The sequence below is a fragment of the Orbicella franksi genome, chromosome 11, assembly GCF_964199315.1.
Source record: "Orbicella franksi chromosome 11, jaOrbFran1.1, whole genome shotgun sequence".
Classification (NCBI taxonomy): domain Eukaryota; kingdom Metazoa; phylum Cnidaria; class Anthozoa; order Scleractinia; family Merulinidae; genus Orbicella; species Orbicella franksi.
Genome location: NC_138155.1, coordinates 27,121,683 through 27,141,338, shown reverse-complemented (window position 1 = coordinate 27,141,338; position 19,656 = coordinate 27,121,683). Strand labels below are relative to the sequence as shown.

The 19,656-nt window shown below is 38.0% G+C and overlaps 1 protein-coding gene and 1 long non-coding RNA gene across 3 annotated transcripts; one reads left to right on the top strand and one right to left on the bottom strand.

The window, feature by feature from the left end:
- On the top strand, positions 1 to 1,882 carry LOC145502543 (uncharacterized). The gene is made up of 2 exons (XR_014051357.1): positions 1 to 421; positions 1,367 to 1,882. It is a non-coding gene; the product is annotated as an uncharacterized LOC145502543 (long non-coding RNA).
- A 119-nt stretch (positions 1,883 to 2,001) lies between these two features.
- Positions 2,002 to 14,523, bottom strand: LOC145502542 (protein SHQ1 homolog). Of its 2 annotated transcripts, XM_081481867.1 has the most exons (16): positions 13,292 to 14,523; positions 13,076 to 13,143; positions 11,398 to 11,462; positions 10,038 to 10,166; positions 9,678 to 9,820; positions 9,369 to 9,446; positions 8,740 to 8,852; positions 8,179 to 8,275; positions 7,476 to 7,515; positions 7,224 to 7,277; positions 6,419 to 6,519; positions 5,540 to 5,593; positions 4,952 to 5,075; positions 3,767 to 3,887; positions 3,362 to 3,401; positions 2,002 to 2,936 (listed from the first exon to the last, which is right to left on the bottom strand). In XM_081481867.1, the coding sequence occupies exons 1-16, from the start codon at positions 13,364 to 13,366 to the stop codon at positions 2,472 to 2,474; spliced, it is 1,767 nt and encodes a 588-aa protein (XP_081337993.1). In that variant the 5' UTR covers positions 13,367 to 14,523; the 3' UTR covers positions 2,002 to 2,471. The 2 variants fall into 2 exon arrangements, with proteins under 2 accessions (XP_081337993.1, XP_081337994.1); XM_081481868.1 differs by lacking the exon at positions 10,038 to 10,166.
- Between the last annotated feature and the right edge of the window lie 5,133 nt (positions 14,524 to 19,656).

Sequence of the window (19,656 nt, the reverse complement as noted above, 5' to 3'; positions counted from 1 at the left end):
GGGGGGTGTTCGTCGTTCCTTTTCGGGGTTAGCGCTTTTGGTACTTCTTGGGATATTCAGCCTCTAAAGATCCACAGCGGGAGTTTTTACAATACCTTTTAGGGCATTGAGCCGAAAAAAAAAATGACTGGAGATAATGTGTTGCTTTAGAATTGTTACAAACTTAATGTAGGGGTGAAAAAAATTTCAAGCCACGCCCACAAAACAGGATCTTGGTACATCTAAGGACCTAAGTTGTTCTTTTCAAAATTTCCAACGAGCACCCCCGTCCTTCTTATATGGGAGTTCCCCCCGGAAATAATCTACATATTGAATGGAATTACTTGACACTTTCGCCAGATTGTTCATTCTCTTGAACAATACCGCGGTTCAGTCACGATTCAAACTGTGATAAATCAACATTGATGAGGAGATTTTCTACGTGAAGACACTGGGATTTTGAGAAAGGTTACTGTAAGATTCTACATTTTCAGAGCTTGTTTACTATCATCGCCCAGCGCGGTAGTTTCCCATTATCGAGGAGATCACTTCGGTATGACTAGCCGCGCCTATGTCGGCGCGCCAACAATCAAAACACGCAAGCAATACACACGAGCGACACTGCAACGGTTACTATTTTGTTTCTAAAATAGCTTGTTTCAAGTTATGTCGAGGGTAGGAAGACATTGTAAAGCAAAAACCGAAAAATTTCTAGAGAACAGTTCCAGACTAGAGAAGGAGTGAAGACAGCCCTCTAGCATTCAAAATCTGATCGGTTTACCTTTGGCCTTTCCTGTCAACACTCGATGTTACAATGTAAAGTCAAGGAGCATTGCTATCATTGAAATTATTTCCAACATTCTGTAATGATAAAGCGAAGTAGTTTTGGAATATCAAAATATAGACTTCGCCTTGGTTTGCAAAGCTACTTCTGAGAAGAAATGAAATGAGGTTAGTTTGGGAGAGAAAAACAACGGTTTCATACTGTACTCGTCTGTTTGGGTTTTCTCGATATTTTTCCGCATCAAATTCCGAGAACCACACACTCCCCTCTCCAGCCAACTTATAGACTAAATAAGGTTTTTCATTGTTTATCTATTTTTAAGGTGACCTTTCAATTTTACAGTATATGCACGCGTGTCGTACAGTTCTTTCGTAATCATGCATGTCAGTGGTGCGGAACAAAGACCACGGTGTTAAATCGTGACAAAGGGTATTGTGCAGCACTTCAGAAGTAATGCACGCAAGCTAATTCTGTTGAAATTGCGGAACGAATGGGCCATTTTCGATCTAATATGCTTTCAACTTAGCTCCGAGGATTATGGAAATGATGAATCAAAGAATTGATTGATTCATCCCTCAACTACGATTTCATTTTGTTTTACAGCCAAGTTGGAGACAGCCCAGCTGGTGGTACCCTCCCAGGGTCCTCCTAAGCAGACGTTGTTCGGGCTCGTCACGCGTTCATTCTGCATGGCAGGATAAGATAAGATGGTGGTAGCCATAGACAGAGAAAGCAGAAGATAACCCTCTCTTGTCATTTACGTACAAGACAACATTAGTGTTCATAAAGTTTTTGCGATGTAGATGACAAGAGTTTGAGTCAATTGAAGATGATCTCCAATCGAGTCCGATCCGAGATGACGTATTCACCTCTCATGGCCAGAGTTTAACATTAAACTCGCAACAGAAGGGTGTAAGACGCATTGTATTGGCATTCTGTTCTTAAGTAAATGAAGATTGTTGTTACGTAAAAAAAAAATAATAACGAAAATGGCATTTCAGTGAAGATTGTTGTTACAAAAAAAAATCACCATCTTCACTTATCATTGTTGTTACAGTTTCAAATTCTTGACTCGTCGGCTGTTTTTTCCCGAGTAACTTGACATTTCAGTATGCTGTATCAATAAAGCCTTGTTATTTTAAACTATCATGATATCAGGTATAGACTGCAAAACAGTCGTATATTTTGCGAACGCGAGAGACGGTCAATATTCGAACGAAAGGTCTGGAGCGAGTGTAAAAACGGCGAGGAAGAATGGGGAGAGAAAAACGGGCGTGTGAGGCTCGCGCGCTTCACACGCGAGGATCGCGCTTACGGCGCTTCGCGCCTTTCGAAAACGTCCGAAAACGACTGGTTTGCAGTCCATATCAAGTAATAATTTTGGAGTTGAGCCAAAGGACCTTTGAGGTGCATTCGACGCACTAGCAACTGTCCTGTCAAGAAAATGTGACAGGCTCTGCTTGAAAGCGGATATGACCAGACGTCGATCGGTGCGTTATGTAACGAAACATTCACGCGGCAATGCTAAGTAGGAAGGCTTATTGCACTTTGCGAAATGGTACTTCGCAAAGTACAGATTTCGTTTCGTTTCGTTTCGTTTTGCAAAGTACCATTTCGCAAAGTATAATAAGCCAAGTAGGCATCCATTATTCAGCGGAAGTAAGACTAGAGGTATTAACGCTGATTTTCATAAATAAAGTTGTAACTGCTACAGGTCCGTTTCCTTGTCATTGTTATTGCCTAATAACGAACCCGGTTCTTTGCTGTCTGTATTGAAATCAGCTTTAGTAATAATCTCTTTAACATTTTCATCATGGCCACGACCATCATCGTTGGTATCGTCGACGTCTCCGTCTTTGTCTTCGTCTTCGTCTTTGTCTTCGTCCTCGTCTTCGTCTCCGTCTTCGTCTTCGTCTTCGTCTTCGTCTTCGTCTCCGTCTTCGTCTTCGTCTCCGTCTTCGTCTTCGTCTTCGTCTTCGTCTTCGTCTTCGTCTTCGTCTTCGTCTTCGTCTTCATCAGTTTCCGTAGAATCATCGCTCTCTTCAAATTCGTGTGGATCCGATGATTCCAGTCTCTTTCCTTGCTCGTTATTTCGTTCTTCTTTTAGAACCAGACTAGCAGCCAATTCCAGTTCCTCTAACTGCCAGGACAAGTCACTTTTATGAATCTGGATCTAATAGACAGGGAAATACAAGGTATATAAACATTATCTGTACGGTTCGAGTGTTTTACACCAAATTTAATATTTCTACTTAAGAAAGGTTGAAAACAGCCTTTGCTATTACGCCTTTAAAATATCTGGATTCCGTTGGGGCAATGTGCAGTATAGAATGCAGAACAGCCGTTGCAATGGGAACAACACAGAAGCGAGTGTGGAGGCGAAGATATACCTAACTCGCGACAATAAATCAAAAGCTGCACAAGCTTACTATTTCAATTTGTATAAACAATTACCGAAACCATTCCGTTGCCTCGTTGTCTCGTCACACGAGACTCTCGTGTAGTATTAAACGCGAGATAAGTTAGTCTCTTAGCTAAATTGAGGGAAAGGCACTAATTTGTTTAAGTGCTCTAGAATGTAACTGGAATTTTGATTACCTGCTGAAGGCCTTGCGCTAAAGAAGAAAGCTTCTTGCGGCTGTTCCAAGAGAAAGACGAAAGAAAACGATATCAAATATACTGACCACTGAACCACATCATCACTTGACCTTAATAGAATAAAATAAAACACCGTTACGATCGTTTGAAAAAAGCCCCCTCCCTCGCGAAAAAAAAAAACCAGTAAAACAAAAAAGTTTGTGCTTTAGGTTAGAAGCTTGTGAGGCCCTGTTTATGAAACAAATACTGACAAAAAACAATGCATACAGAAGCAGCAAAGGCTGACTAGCTGGCCAGGTGAAAGGCGGGATGCCCGGACTTATAGTCCAGTACACTACGCTAACCTGCCCGGCTCCGTTGGAAAGGATAACAAAACTCAAAAAGAAATATTAAACAGGTTGCTACCTGGCTTTCTGTATCCAGACACAGTAATCGGTCAAGTAAAGTTCATTTAGCAGAAACCAAGGGTCCTCCTCGCGACACAGGGAGTGGATTTCCAGTAAACACTTTAACAGCTGTCTACGACCTAGGAATACAATATAAAAGGCATTGATAATGGTGGGCATATCCCAAGGATAGCACTCTTGTACACAGTTGCTTCACTCAATTTCCCTCAGGGGATAGTTACCCCATGACACGAATTACCTCCCAATGCAAAGTTGCCTCATCTTAAAGTCAAAGCTGCTCATATTATTGACCCATACTTCACAGTTCCTCATCCCATCTCATCTCCCTACAAAAAGCTCCCGTTGTGGAACTTTTGAGGCTGAACACCCTGAGAGGTACTAAAACTGCTTTCTAAACCCCCAAAGGGCACGACGAGCACCCCGCTCTTTTTATATGGGAATCCACCCAGGGAATTCATATTCCTCTGTGCACAGTTATGTCGCCCTTGAGATTGTTCTCCAGTTCAGCCTCCTACCCTTCAGTCCCCTAAGGGTTAGTATACCTTCTCCCTAATGATCATCTCCCATTACATGGTCACCCCATCCCAGGGGTTATTTCCCAACTTGTAGTCCTCATCCCTTACATTGTAATTCCCTGGGGTTCTTGTATCCTCTTTGCCCCAAGGATTATTTTTGGATACTAAACACGGTGTCCTAAGGCAAATCCCACTTGTTGCAAAGTTTGTTCCCTGGAACAAAATCTGGATTTTTTAAAATTCACTTTTGAGCTTGCACACTTCAACTGGAATAAAAAGGTTACACTGTGAATGATACTTTTAAGAAGCATGACATTCACAAAATTGAATAGCCTGCGCACAGGCTCCCGGTTGGTTTTAGAGCGAGCTAGCCAAGTGTAGTCTAGGGCGAGTGGGACAAGCCGAGAGCGGTCTGGTGACGAGGGACCCACTCACTTCACTCGCGGATTCACGCTCCGACTCCCACTCACTTTGCTCATGGAATCACGCTTTCGCATGCCGAATTTTTTTTTCCGCCCTCGCTGGGAGCCTGTTCGCAGGCTAAAAATTGAAGTACGGTGGAACCTTGTTAATCCAGTCACCAAGAGGCCACACAAATCTGGCTATATTAACCAGGTGGCTGTTAAAGGCAGGGTTCCACTGTAACTGCATAAATCCAACTCACATACCAAGTGTGAAGATTCTCTTGGTGTCCTCTAAAACTGCCATGACCAGTGACCAGTGGCGATAGAGAGGATAGGACAATGAGCGACGGACACAAGATATCACAACATCATGAATGCTGCTAAAAGACTGGAAACACACAAAAAAAATCTGGTATCATGATCATCATTACTGCCACGTTAGATAAATTCAAGGATTGCAATTTGTAACATGCTATAAATATCCTTGTATGAAAAAATATCCTACCTATTTTCTCTAAAAATTGCAGTCCCACCCTTTAGTCTAAGCCATATTTCTTTCTTTTCCTCTTTCCCAGGATCACGGTAACAATCAAAATCAAAATTTTCAACAGAAAGTTTTGTTACAGTTGTAGATGACATCAACCTCTCTGAAAAAACCGTCTTGTTACAACTTCAACGACATTCCAGAGTTTTATGTGAAGTAGATGTCAGAAGACTTCAAACATTGTCCAGACTTACAGACTCTTTACGCAACTTGCAAATTTAGATCTTTGGGATGGGGTTCACAGTTTTGGCTTCTTAACCTTGAAATGTGCTGGACCTGTACAAGTTTTCAATTACAATTTTTCTTACCTCAAACCATGAGAATGTGGAACTTATTCTGGAAATAGTCCACGGTGATTCAACCTGGAAACAACAAATTAAATAATAATAATAATAATAATAATAATAATAATAATAATGCTAATAATAATACTACTACTAATAATAATAATAGTGGAAGGCACCCTCTGGTCCAGTACATTTGAGAGCTACATTGCAGTACACTATAGAAAATTTAGGACCGAACACTGATCTTTGTGTTTACTGTTGTGATGTTGAGCAAGATGAAAAGTTTTGTTAAGAGCTTCTGCCTGTAAATTTTTGGATCAGATTAACTAACTAAGGGCTGTCATTAGAAGCCAGCAACTGATCATTATCACTAGCAACTATCTCAAATTCTTGGCATAATTCTAGTTTTGTTCTGCAGCCAGATTCTTCAAAATATTCTATAACATATATCTCTAGCAAAGCTGTGCTATCAAACTCACTACACTGTATATAAGTGTAGGGAAGTTTAGAGAGCACTTTAAAGAAGTATAATATTATCTTGCTCTTGGCCACACACAATTCTGTCAGTAGTAAAACTCCTTCCACTACTATTAACCACCCAAAACTGTAGTCTGTTTATGGTAAATAAACAATAGCCTCCATCTGGCACAAAAATATACTTGAATATTTGTCTGCAGGCATTACATGTATCTGTTCCAAGAAGTCAAAATGGAGGTAATTACTATGTTTATTATCCTTCAAATATTTTTGGCAACACCCAAGATCTTTGGACAATTGGGGAATATGACTTGGATATTCACCAGTTTTAGCTGGGGAATATTTGGTCACGTGACGCATTTATAACCACTAATTATAACCACTAATATGAAATTATTAAGTGTAGGACTATGAAATATTTACCGTATTTTCTCCTTCTGTAGTCCGATGATTATATGTGTATGCGTATATAATGTCCACAAGACCAAGGAACAGTGGAAACTCCTCTTTGTCATCTAGAAGGTTTGAACTTAGTTAAGGTCATGTTACAGTTTATCTTTTATGGGGTAGCAAATAAGAGTGAAATATATTGCTTCCAGTATATTATTTAAAGAAATTTAAAAATGGGGCCAAAATTATGGTAAAAAAATTTCATCAGCTGGTAAAAATGTACAAAATGTAAGGTAATATTCATTGTGACTTATTTAATAGCCACAAAAGTTATGAAATGTTAATTCAATATGTAAAGATTGAATAAGAATTTGGAGTGTAGGTGTTTGTAGAGGAAGGAAGACCAAAGAACCTGAAAAACGCCTCTGTGTAAGCTAAGAACCAACAACAAATGTACAGTGTAATGCCAGGTCTGGGATTAGTAGGAGGCAAATACTCTCACAACTGCACAATTCCTGCCCCCCCCCCCCACACCCCCCCCCCCTGGAAAATTGCTTGACTGTACATGTAAAGAAAAACTTTAGGTGACTCCTACAAGTCACTCTACAAAGTAAAAAGCCTGAAAATCCTTTAAAAAAAAATGTAATTAAGGGTTTTCAAGGATAAGGGTTTGTCTGAAAAGAGAGGATGAATAACGTTTTAAGGGAAATTTAAATGCAAAATTACAAACTAAAATTAGATTTGCAGCAAATTAAAACTACAGAACAAGAATAGTACAGAACAGTAACAATTTATTAAAATTGTATTTAACATTGTAATGTTGCACCCTAAAGGATATAATCCTTATTTGGAAGCCTTCTTAACTGGTCTTTCTCTTCATCTGTAAACTGAACTGAATAAAAACAAAGATGGCTCAAAAAGATGCTTTTATTTAATTATAAGAACCAACCTTAAGCTGTTATTCTACTCACCTGATAAAATTAATGATATTTTTTAAAAACTGTACAAGTACATGGAGATGTACCATAAAACACTACAGGGTTCACAACAATATTATTGTGGTAATTTTTCTCTATACTCGTTGATGTACCTGTTGTCTCATCAGCCCCACTTGAATGTTCTGTTTTATCCTGCAGAATAATTTAACAGAAAAGAAGACAGTATAATCACTCATCAGTATTGATAAAAATGTTTACAACATTTTGGAGGAGCAAAACTGTAAGCTGCTAAATTTCAACAACTTTTTATTATTAATATAAATAAAAAAGTTGAAAGTAGATGTCTTGGGAAACTTTTCATTTAGATGTCACGTCTGGGACAAAGAAAAAAATCTAAGATCTTGACAGAGGTAAAACTTGTGACCTTCATCACACTGGGCAGATGATACAACCACCGAGTGAGACTGGTGACAAACCCCAGGTCATTTACTATGTTCCCTATGACATGTGTCCAGCATGCCAAGTGCAAGAGGATCACCAAATTATGTCAAAAGTGTCCTGCATTTTTTTTTTTTGTGCTAAATGATAGTTTTCCTAGCTCTTTCTGTTATAAAGATTTGTTTAATTCATTAGCTTTGCATGTATGCATGTAAGTACAGTGTAGCTCTTAATTAAGTCTTTCTTGTATCTTGTCACATGAGTGCATACAGTGGTACAATGTTTCTTGTAAATGTTGTACTGGTTCAGAAACTAATTGTACCATGGACAAAACTGAACTATATGTACAACATAAACAAATGAAAAACTAATTCTTATTAGCCTTTAACAATTCACATAGCTGCAAATGAAATTTACCTTGGAAAGATTTTCGTTGTATCGCAGGTATTCAACCTCCCAAGGTGGCTTGTAGTCCAGGAGATGTTGAATTTGATCTTCATTGAAATAATCAGCCCTGATTTTGTTAAAAAAAAAAAAACATATTTACAATTATATATCAAAGGTGAGTTCCGGGGTTTTCATTAACAGATAGTTGGGCATAACCCAGAGGCTGGTCTAATGAAATTAAAGTGTTTTCTTTCTATTTATCTTTTTTAAATTTATTGTTCTCACTATCTTTATTACATTTGAACCTTACTTTACAGACACCCCCATAATATGGATGTCCCATTATGGAAGACTTTGGTTTTGGTCCTAACTTAGATATTTTCTTGTAATTAACTCTTTTGTGAGGCTTCAGCTGAAAATAACACTGGAATATTTTGACATAAAATTGTAGCTTTTTGTTTGGTTTCGTATGTATGTTGTTTGTATAACTGAATTACAAAACCTTCACAAAGCTGTTCTTGTTGTTGTTTTTTTTTCCTCGAAGATCTTTACACCTTGGGTTACCAGTTACATTTATAATAAATCCCTTACAGATAATATTCCTCATCAAACTTGATGTCCTCAGCTGCAAGCCTGGCTTCTCGTCTTTCTTTCAGGGTCATAGAGTCAGGATCAGTTATCTCTGATATCTCATGAAGTTCTGCCTGTTGTTAAATAACATAAATTACATACATTTACCATAAACAGCATGATGTCATCACAATAACACATTCAGTTATTTTGTTAAATTGGTTTACTTAGTGTATGCATGATTTGTATAATTCTTACAAAATAGTCTTGATTGTTTGAACGCTAAGATCAGTTGGATCATCATCATCATCACAACAATCACCATCAGCATCATCCATTCTTGTTGCGCCATGACACGCCTAAGGCCTCAATGTCAGTTGGATGCTATAGTTTCCTGTTAGTAATCCCTCGTAAGACTGTCAAATTTACATGCACTGCTGTAATAGCATCGCTACATACACTCTTTTGCAGCATAAGTGATAAATTAAATGGACAGTGATACTACGCATTCAAGTAAAACTGTAAAAAATAACTTACAGCTCTGCTACTTTTGTCACAAATTATTTCAACAAGGTAAAAGGGTCCTTTGTTTGCTTCACTTGCAAGGCAATTTTGTCCCAGCAGCATTTTTATTTCCAGTTCATACTCACTTCCCGTCCTTTAAATATTCCACTCTTTTGATTGGCAAATCCATATTTTGTATCCCCAAGGCTGGTGTCTGGATTTTCCTGAAGGACAAATTAGGGAGATTTTTAGTCAATGTAACATGCATGCTATGTACAATTATAAAGGGTAAAAATTTACTGGTATGAAGCAATACTTGCTCTGCTGTTGAAAATGCACTTCTAATAACAATTTTTTCACTTTTGTGCAAAAATTAAAATAATGTAACGCTTGAGTGTTCTAAGTAAACTTTTTATAAGGCAAGTGTGCAATGATTTCATACATAATAATACTACCTGATGCAATGTTGCTAACTGTTGATCAAATTCCCAGTCAAAGTTATTGTAATCATCATCATCATCATCATCATCATCATCATCATCATCATCGCTGCTACTCTTATTTTCTTGATTATTGTCTTTACATCTGTCATCACTGCCTTCAATACAATAGATTTATCAAAACTCAATAAAACATAGTAACCCTGAAAACAGTAATAGGTAGCATGTTAAACTATGCGTCATGGCATCTGGGTTTGAGTGCTGGGAGGAGTCATTTTGCTGTGCAATCTTCAGCATGACGCTTAACCTCTCACATAACCTCACTTGTAATAATTTTATAAAGAAAATGCAGAAACGACATTGATAATAGCATACCAACAACTTCAATGAGGGGTTTAATTCCCACAGGGGACTTCTTTCTTGGTGCCAAAAGTGTTGTTAATAGGTCCAGGTTCTCAAAGGTCTCTCCAGGATGTAGCTTGGGAAGCTTAATTGTGAATGTCCCTGCAGTATTGAAAAATTGGATTCTTTATTCTACAATGCCCTGGCAATAACGTATTTGGTGGTAAACCAGCCGAAGTTCAGACCAATCGTGCTCAACAGGGCTCACAAAAATTGTTGTCCAGTCATCCCAGACAAGTAGATTTTCCTGCCAAGCAAGTAACGTTTCAGTCTTACTTGCCCGATGGGCAAGGGCCCAGGCAAGTCATCTGCTAACTAAACAAAAAAAACTAAGACTTGCCCAGGACAAGCAAAATTTGAGAGCTGCTTGTCCAAAGGGTGAACTTGAATTCAAGTTAGTTTCAAGCCCTGCACAAGCAATAATATTTGATGGTTGACAATTTTGGATAGGTAAGCTTGGTTGCACATACAGTCGAACCTCTGGTTGTGACAACCTCTCATAAGCAGCCACCTCTCCTCAGCGACCATGAGTAATTCCATAAATAAAGACCACAAATACCAAAAGTTTCCAAGTCAAATCACCATACATGTATTTGGAACCTCTTGTAAGCGACCACCTCTCATAAGCGACCGTGACCACTTTTAGAGCTACAAGTTTGACATTTTCCTTTGTTTTTAACCTCCTGTAAGTGACCACTTGACAGATAATAAAGGGGAAATAAGATAATAAGGTGTGGTAACCTTATCGCATATTTCCTGGGTAGTACAGGAGATGAAAATTTCTCACTGAGAAGTACCAGATTTTTACTTGAAATTGACTTTTCACTTGAATAAAACATTTATAACATGGGGTACGTATCTGCAGTTAGTATAGGTAATCATACGGTTTTGAGTTCAATTTGGAATTAATTTGCACGAGTGAGTTTTTCAAAAAGCTGAAATTGCATGAGCCGCTTCGGAGCTTTATATCGTGAACCCAAAAAAATACCTGGTATCAAAATTTCCTACCCAAAAAAACACAAGACTTAAACACCTCAGTACTGGTTTATTCAATCAAACAGACTCTTCTAATGAAAGATTTTACATCAATAAGATAATGAAATTAGTATGCCCATTAATGCCTCTTCATCCTCCCTTGTGCTCCACATAATCACACAGGTCTTCACTGTGACACTACAGTATATTGCTTTTAAGACCTAAAAGAAAACTGTGACAGATCTTTTGACCGAAAAAAATACTGAGGGTGTAAATTTTCAACCCAAAAAGTATGTCTGAGTACCCCTACTGGGGCCCACAGTACATGTACTGTTGCAACCAGACTTCATTTCTTTACCTTTCTCAACATCATATGATGCTGACTCCCTTCCATCTTCAACAATCTCTCCTGGTAAATTAAGCCTAAGACAAAAATACAATTTTAAGCTATATAAAATTGATCCAAAGTATTGATGTCTCCTGAAGTCTTGCCTTGGCTTACACTTAACTAGAAGTCTATATCTATACTTTGGCATTTCAAAGAAATCAGATGGCTATACATCAGTGTATTGTATGACAGTTATGTCACCGATCAGAGATCTTAGCGAGACAGGGTGGAATGCAGGGCCAAGCTCAGGTGGGTGAGTTACTGAGTGGGGAATGTAGATCATTTACAGTAGCCCCCAAGTTAATTAACCCCTAGTCAGTTAGGATCATGTGTACTAATGGCATCCATGGTCGAGTGTCGATCGATACTCTTGATCAATACCCTTGATAGGCTTCTTGACCAAAGCTTGATCGACATCCTGATCGATACTCGGTGGAAACTCTTTTGACACTTGACCAACAGTTGGTTGATAATCGGCTGAGTACTGTCGACCGACTCATTTGAATTGATCAAAAATTAGTCAACTCTGGACCAACTGGCGACCGAGATGTCGATGGAGTGTCGATTGAGTATAAATCAAGGGTATCGATCGAGGGTATCGAGCAACACTTGACCACGAATGTCTTTAGTACACATGATCCATCAGTTAGACGTTAGCCCCCAAATAAGACTTTTATGCTATACCGTGCACCAACATGAGAGCAAATATGTGGAGGTTTTGCACCTAGTCGTGTTCACCCCAACCATCCGCTCTCCTATTCACTAGAAATAGTCAGTGTATTCGACCTCTGGTTGGGGGCTAACCGACTAGTGGATAATTGGCTTTGAACGAATGAATGAATGAAAACTTTATTAACGTGTCAGTGCATTTAGCCATAGATTAGCTATTAAATTGGGGACACCTAACTAAAGTCAATAGCTAATAACTAGTTTACTAAAATATCTAGTTTACTAAATGACTGGATAATAGTATCCCATGCATAGTATCCCAAATTTTAAATGCTGTGGCTACATGTCCAGCAGTTGGACAGGTTTTTTAGAATACTCCGTGTCCGGCAGTTAGACTTAGAAATTTTTTTATTAATTAACCCACCGCAAAAACAACTTTAAGACAGGCGACCCGAAGAGGAATCGAACCCGGGTCGCCGGCATGGCAAGCGATGCTCCTAACCACTGCGCCACAACAACCGGCTGGCATATTTCGGAATTTTTTAATTATTATAGAGTTACCCTTAGCATTATTGAAAGCTAACTGTACACAGGCTAACCGGAGAGCTATTTAGGCTAACCGGAGTGCTATTCAGGCTAACCGGAGTGCTTTTTAGGCTAACTGCAGTGCTTTTTTAGACTAACTGCAGTGCTTTTTAGGCTAACCGGACAGCTATTCAAACGTTTTGACTGCCGATCACTTTATAATAGTCTACGTTATAAATCCCAATATACCGGGTGCCGGGCTCACCAAAATTAGTATTCAGCCATATAAACAAGGATTTGACATTGTTAACTAAAAGTTTTAAAAAATAATTTTGACTGCCGGACACGGAGTATTTTGAAAAACCTGTCAGGCTGCCGGACATAGAGACACAGCGAATTTTAAAATAGTTCAAGAGCAAAACTTATAACTTATGTTTATTTGTCACATGCTTACCTTAGGAAGTATGGCTTGACATAAAATTTAAATTCCGTGTCGTTAATGCAGAAATCGACATCGGCAGGCTACAGAATGATGCATATCAGTTAAAAAAAAAATACATTCGAGAGAGTAATGCTAACCTAAAGTTAAGACGATCGATATATTTTGCAAACAGAAACAATTTTCCCACGTGCATGAAGTGCTCACAATATGATTCCTTATCATTCATACCTTGACATACGGAGTCTTGATGATGACTACAACAAACTCATCATCTTGGCTCAGTTCAAAGACTGGAGTAAGCATTTTTCAGAGGACTATCCTGAATCCAAGACCATTGTTGAACTTTGCTAGGCTCGGAAAGTTCTAACATTTGTCAATTCGTCCAACTTCACCGCCATCTTGTTTTCCAGACTTCTCGCGGTCTTACCTTACCTTAGAATCCAGACCTCCAAGACAAGTCGACCTGAAGATTTAACCTCTTTCAAGAAATTTTTGTGGAGCTTTCGAACGAGAACTATTCACAACTTTTTAAGATAAAAAAACTCTTAGATTGATGTTGACAAACGCCGAATTCCACTGAAAAGACGTATGGCGTAGAAAAGCCCGTGCAAATTCGTGCAAACTAAACGAGGTAATTAATCCTTAATTAAGGAGCCAATGGAAAACCAGAACTGACCCACGTGGGACAAAAGTGACTTCAAATTGACAGGTCTGAAGAAAAATCCTTTTTTCCCTGTTATATAACTGCGAAAAGGGAACTTTCGTAACTCCACCATCAGACACCTGTTTAACAAAATAAAAAAAAAAATAGCTTTGAACAGTAAAAACAACTAACAAAGTTAGAAAAAGATTTCATTCATGTTTGCCAGGACAATTAAAAAACAACAACTAATGAAGTATGATATAAAAAAAAGCCCGTGCATTGAAGCAACCAATGAACGGAGCGTATTTTCCCACGTGGTGAAGAGGTTAAGGGCGCAGTTTGCAAAACTTTATTCATTCATCGCGAGGAAAGATGACAAACACCGCCACAACATTGTGTTGACGCAAAATATTTGCTTAGAAAAGTCGCGTTTTCCTTCCTTGGCCAACTATTTTAAGTTGTGACCGCCGTAAACAACAGTTTCAAAGCTGCTGAGGCTGAGTGAAGAGAAAAAAAAGGTCAGTTTATTTATGTTATTTTGCAAATTTTAAAAGATTGAATGCATGGAACTAAACCACTCATGTGGTAACACCCAAGAAACTAATTTTGCAGTCCGGAATGTACTTTACGTAAAGGTTTTCGTGCATAACATGAAAAACGTTTCTTTTACTGATATGTGGCGTTTCTTCTTTTCATTTCACAGAATTTTTCACCGAAAATGAGAGAAGTCAGACATCAATATGTTGCAGCTTCATACTGAAGCACGCTTCTACGGCCATGTTGAAAAACTACAGCGTGCCGCGTTCAAATCATCCAGTCCCCGAGTTTTTAAGGTGAAGCTTTATTCCATTGTTATCACAAAACAAAAAATTACACTTTTTCCAAACAATTTCTCAAGGTTCTTTTCATTCATAATTTAAAAATTAAGAAAAATGTTTGCTGTAAGCTTGAAGATTTTTAACCAGTCGTGGAATTTCTCTCGCGGGAAATGCAGCTGTTGAATTAAACGAGGAATATATCTCGTTTCTGGGGATTAGACAAATTGAGTAAACGTTTTAGAAAGGTTAAATCTCTCTGTGAGAATTCCTTCACTATTTTTTTGTTATTATTATTATTATTTGGGATTTGTTTTTTCTGCTTAGCAAATTTTGGCGCCTTACTCCACTTTTAGTGAAAGCTCTTTTTCATGGTTAAATGCGAGCTACCAATTTTTTTAAGCCAAAATTCTTGAAAGCATGCCGCTTTACTAATTATGATTTAAAAAATTTGCTTTTGACAATTTTGAAAAAAAAGTTTTATTTCGCTCCGTACAATTCTTCGTAAATGTTTCGTTGTAAATTGTAAGGCCCACGCAAAAGAGGAAACATTTGCGCGGAAAAACTGCAGCATTGGTACGGAAAAAGCCTTCTACCGAAAAACAAAAAAAATGTTTCTGAACCTTTTTTTTCTGATAAGATTTACTTTGGCATCAAAAATTGCGTGTGCGAGTAAACGAGAAAACATTTTGGAATCAATCAGTACGCGATAGGCCTTTTCGCGGTTTTCGACGCCATTGCAAAGCGCTCAGAAATTACAGTGTTTCCCGATGGCAAATAACTTTTTCCAAAATTGAATTTTACACAATTTGTGAATCAAAACGTTAAAATACTAGGTAGAAGATTGTATTCACCAAGTTTGAAGGATGTAGCTTGGCTAGAAGACGCTCAGTTAACTTTTCTAATTTTCATACATTTGTTAACAATTTTTTTACCCAGCCAAATTTTACAAATGTATGGAAAATTAGAAAAATTAACTGAGCGTCTTCTAGCCAAGCTACATCCTTCAGACTTGGTGAAGACAATCTTCTACCTAGTATTTTAACGTTTTGATCCACAACTTGTGTAAAATTCAATTTGGAGAAAGTTATTTGCCATCAGATTCCCGTACAAACACTGTAATTTCTGACCGCTTTGCATACCCGTCAAGATGGCGTCGAAAACCGAGATAAGCTCTATGTTACCTCGTGGCTGTAAACAGTGTTCAGTTTGCTTTAATTTTCTTAGACTCTTGATGTAATAAATTCCGCCGGCAAAAGTTAGAATTCTCGACAACATACTTGGGAAGACTTAATTGAAACAGTTGCTCCTTCATTTGAAATACTACAAAAGTTGAAATACACCTGTCTCCACACCTTTAATATCACGACAGGAGTGTTATGTTTTTTTTTCTTTTGTCAGCTTTCCTTGCTCTCCGATGAGCATTACTGCCCAGTCCAGTCAGACCGCTTCAGTACACCACAGTTACCACTTCTGGCCTCAGTTCTCCTAAGCCCCACAATTCAAGTAAAGACCTGGCTCCTACCATTTCGACTCTGATGGGGACATTTTAAGATGTGGTGATGATGGAGGGGTGGGAAAGAAGAAGAAATTAAACTCTTCTCTTTTTTCCTTTCCATTGTCAATCGATACTTACGATTTCCTCAGATGAGGAGACTGGGAACGAGTCAGAAAGAAGATTCTGAAGGAAGACATTGTAAATACGTAGGTTGGTGAATTCCTTGTGGGTTGGGAGGGAGGGTTAGATAGAGCTCTGGATGAACCTTAAAACCAAATTTTCGGCCAGAAGTCATTGTACTTCTGATTCGGTATAACTTAATGTAGTTAGATTAGTTAGCTGGGCCCCTGGCTTTGGTGTGGGTCTTCCCTCTAGGCTGTCCATTTGGGTTTTCTTTCAGGTTTATTCGGCTAATTTTTCAACTGGAGTTCGGCTTTACGTCGGCTTTTCTTCAGCACTACTTCAACCTTTTACATCGGCCCTACATCATCTTCACATCAGCTCTACAATGGATCAATAGTTTTCTTTCAACTTGACTTTACATTCGACGCGCCTCCCCGCTTAGTTACATCAATGAAACTAATTCTTTCAGTTTTACTTGATGACAGAGTCCAAGCACTGTGATCTAGTAAGACTCTTTCGGCAAAACTATTTTGGCAAACAAGGTTCAACCAGACATGAACTTATATTGTAGGAAATGGCCATTCAACTGCATGGAGGAAGACTTTGTTTGCTTCTCCTCAGTTTAGTGGTTATTACTGTAATTAAGACATAACTTTTAAATGGGTTAAGGGACAAGACTATTTCAGTTTTTAGGACTTGCAGATCTTATGGGAATTGGGACAGTGCACACTGAACAAACAAGCTTAGCACTTTCTATGAGATCAAAAAAGACAATTACAGCTCAAAAAGCAGTCAAATTATTTGCTTTGTTTCTTCAATTACATTGTTGACTGGATTTTTTTAAAAAATTAACTTTTGGAAAAAAGACAGATCTAGAAGATTGTACTGTACTCAAGTAGAAAATTGACACTAGTGATAGACAACATTGTCTTTTGCCAAAATTCGAGGAATTTGAGAGAGTATTGCATGTATAAGATAGCATGATTACTGTAAACCAACAGCTATTTCATTTATCGTTGGCATTCAAGCTTCAAGAAACCTGTAACAAATTTGACCTGAATTTCACTTAAGCATGCCACTCAAAAGTAAAATACCGATATATCACTTGCGATCTCAGTTCTACCTAAAATTTCTACAAGTTCAAAATACTCGTGGAAGCATTCCTTCTAGTCTCATCTTTGAAGCTTTTATAAGCCAACACTTTTTGAAAGGGCTGCTTATCTAGGTCCTGCACAAGTCTGCCTGGAGGATCAACCGTGGATTGCTAGGGGCCTGGATGGGGTAGATACATCTACTGACAGTCACAAAATTGACAGGATGCAACTCATTTTAAACACCAATTGTCTATTGTCAAACAAAAATCTTGACAGTTTTTAACAGCTGCCTGAGTTAGAACTGTTGGCTATATGCCTTAGCGTTCGTTTCTTGTGTTCTCAGTCATTAGGTTGCTGTTCTTGCTAAAGGATAATTGTCTGATGTCATGCATACAAAATGTTGACAGTTAAACAGCAACAACCAATCATAAGGTCATTCTCAGCTACATTTTACAGTGAAATTTCTGTTGATGTGAAGTAAAAAATAACAAATCTAAAAGAAAGAGCATTATATAAAAGAAATTTCCCTGCTTGAGGCCATTATTGTCTGTTTGATAAATTGAGAGCTGTCAGTTAAAACATCTGGCTATTTTTTAAATTACAATTTACATATTTCAGGAGCAATGTTTGTGAGTTGAACTCGCAATACATTTTGGAAGCTGTCCATTCTCAGCTATATTTCATAATGAATAATTGTCTGTTGGTGTCAAATTAGAGCATTGAAAGCAATTTTCCTCCTATCAATCAGTTACAACACATAAAGGCCAATTGTCTGTTTGATAAATTGATAGCTGACAGTAAAAAACATTTGACTATTTTTAAGCTAAAATATTTGTCATATTTTAAGCAGATGTCTGCTGTCACATGATAAATTATTTTTGAAAGCTGTCATTCAGAAGCTATTGAGCTATTTTTGCCTGTTCTCAATTATTTTTAGAACAATTCTCTGTTGATCTCAAAATAAATTTTGACAGCTGTCGGTGAAAAATTCTGGTCGTCTGTCAGCAGTCTATCTACCCTCATCCAAACCCCTTGGCCAAAGGTAGGGCAAGTTCTACAACCTGGCAAGAGGTACGTGGGAACTTTGATTTTACTTTCAGTTCGGCTTTCAGTTCAGCTTTCGATTCGGCTTTCGGTTCAACTTTTGAATCAAGGCTTGGTAGCGATTAAATCTCGTTAGCAGGCCACTGAAGACTACTGAATACCGTCTGGGGCACGCTGGGTGTTCCATTCGGGGTGTCAACTTTTACTGGCACAGGAACACCTGAGTGCTTTCCAGACGCCAAATTTTTTGTGCATAGGAGTGCGCCCCACCCTATATCAATTTAGGTCCTGTGGATTAATGTAGGCCCTGTAGATTAATTTAGATCATAGCTTGATGTAACAATTTGATAATAATAAAACTAAAAAAACTAACGGCTGTCAGTGTTGTATTCTTTGAAACAGACCACATCAGCAACAAATATATTTTAAGTGCACTTTTGTCAAAGCAGGGTTTGGCTTATTTTTGGGGGCAATCTTGTACGGTGTGCATTGTTCAAGATTGATATGTCACGCATAATGTTATGCAGGTAAGTAATAACACCTTGAAAACAGGCTAAACAACAAAAGTACTAACTGTTTTACTTTCAGGATCTTTGATTCACAACAATTGGCCCATTTTCGGGGGCATGGCATATTTGTATTGCTGTACCTTTTTTGGGGGGGGATCAGCAATTTGCACAGTTGTGCATTGATCAAAAGTTCAAAATCTAATCATAATAATATTACACAGGTAGGTAATTAACAACACCTTGAATCACACCAAACAACAAGGATGTTTCTTTTACGATCAAGCCCATTTTCGGGGGCAAACTTGCGCTTGAGTACACTCTTCAAAAGTTCTAAATGATATAATTTAATATAATGCAGGTAAGTAAGAACACCTTGAATCATGCCATACCGTGTTAATGCTCTCAGTATCTTCGATTCACAACAAGCTCATTTTCGGGGGCATGGCATGCTTTCTTTGTTGACCTGTTGGTGTAGCGGGCAAACTATACATGTAATGCATTGCTGTCCATTGTTCAATAGTTCAATATGTTACAATGAACTATGCAGGTAAGAAATTTCACCTCATGACAAACACCACAAACCACTTACTCAGAGTTTTCTTTCAGGATCTTCAATTTACTGGTATGGGCCCATTTTTGGGGGCAATCATTCTGGCAACACCTCAATCCACTTTTGGTGCATCCAATTTATCATTTAGCACAGAATGATGTAATTCATGTAACAAAGAATGATGTAATTCACTGTAAATGGCAACAAAACAAACAAAAAGCAATAAAAATATGTCAAATTAAACATTGTAGTCTTTGGTACTTTTTTAAACACTCAAATAATGTAGTTGTATTTAATTTACCATAACAAACACAAAA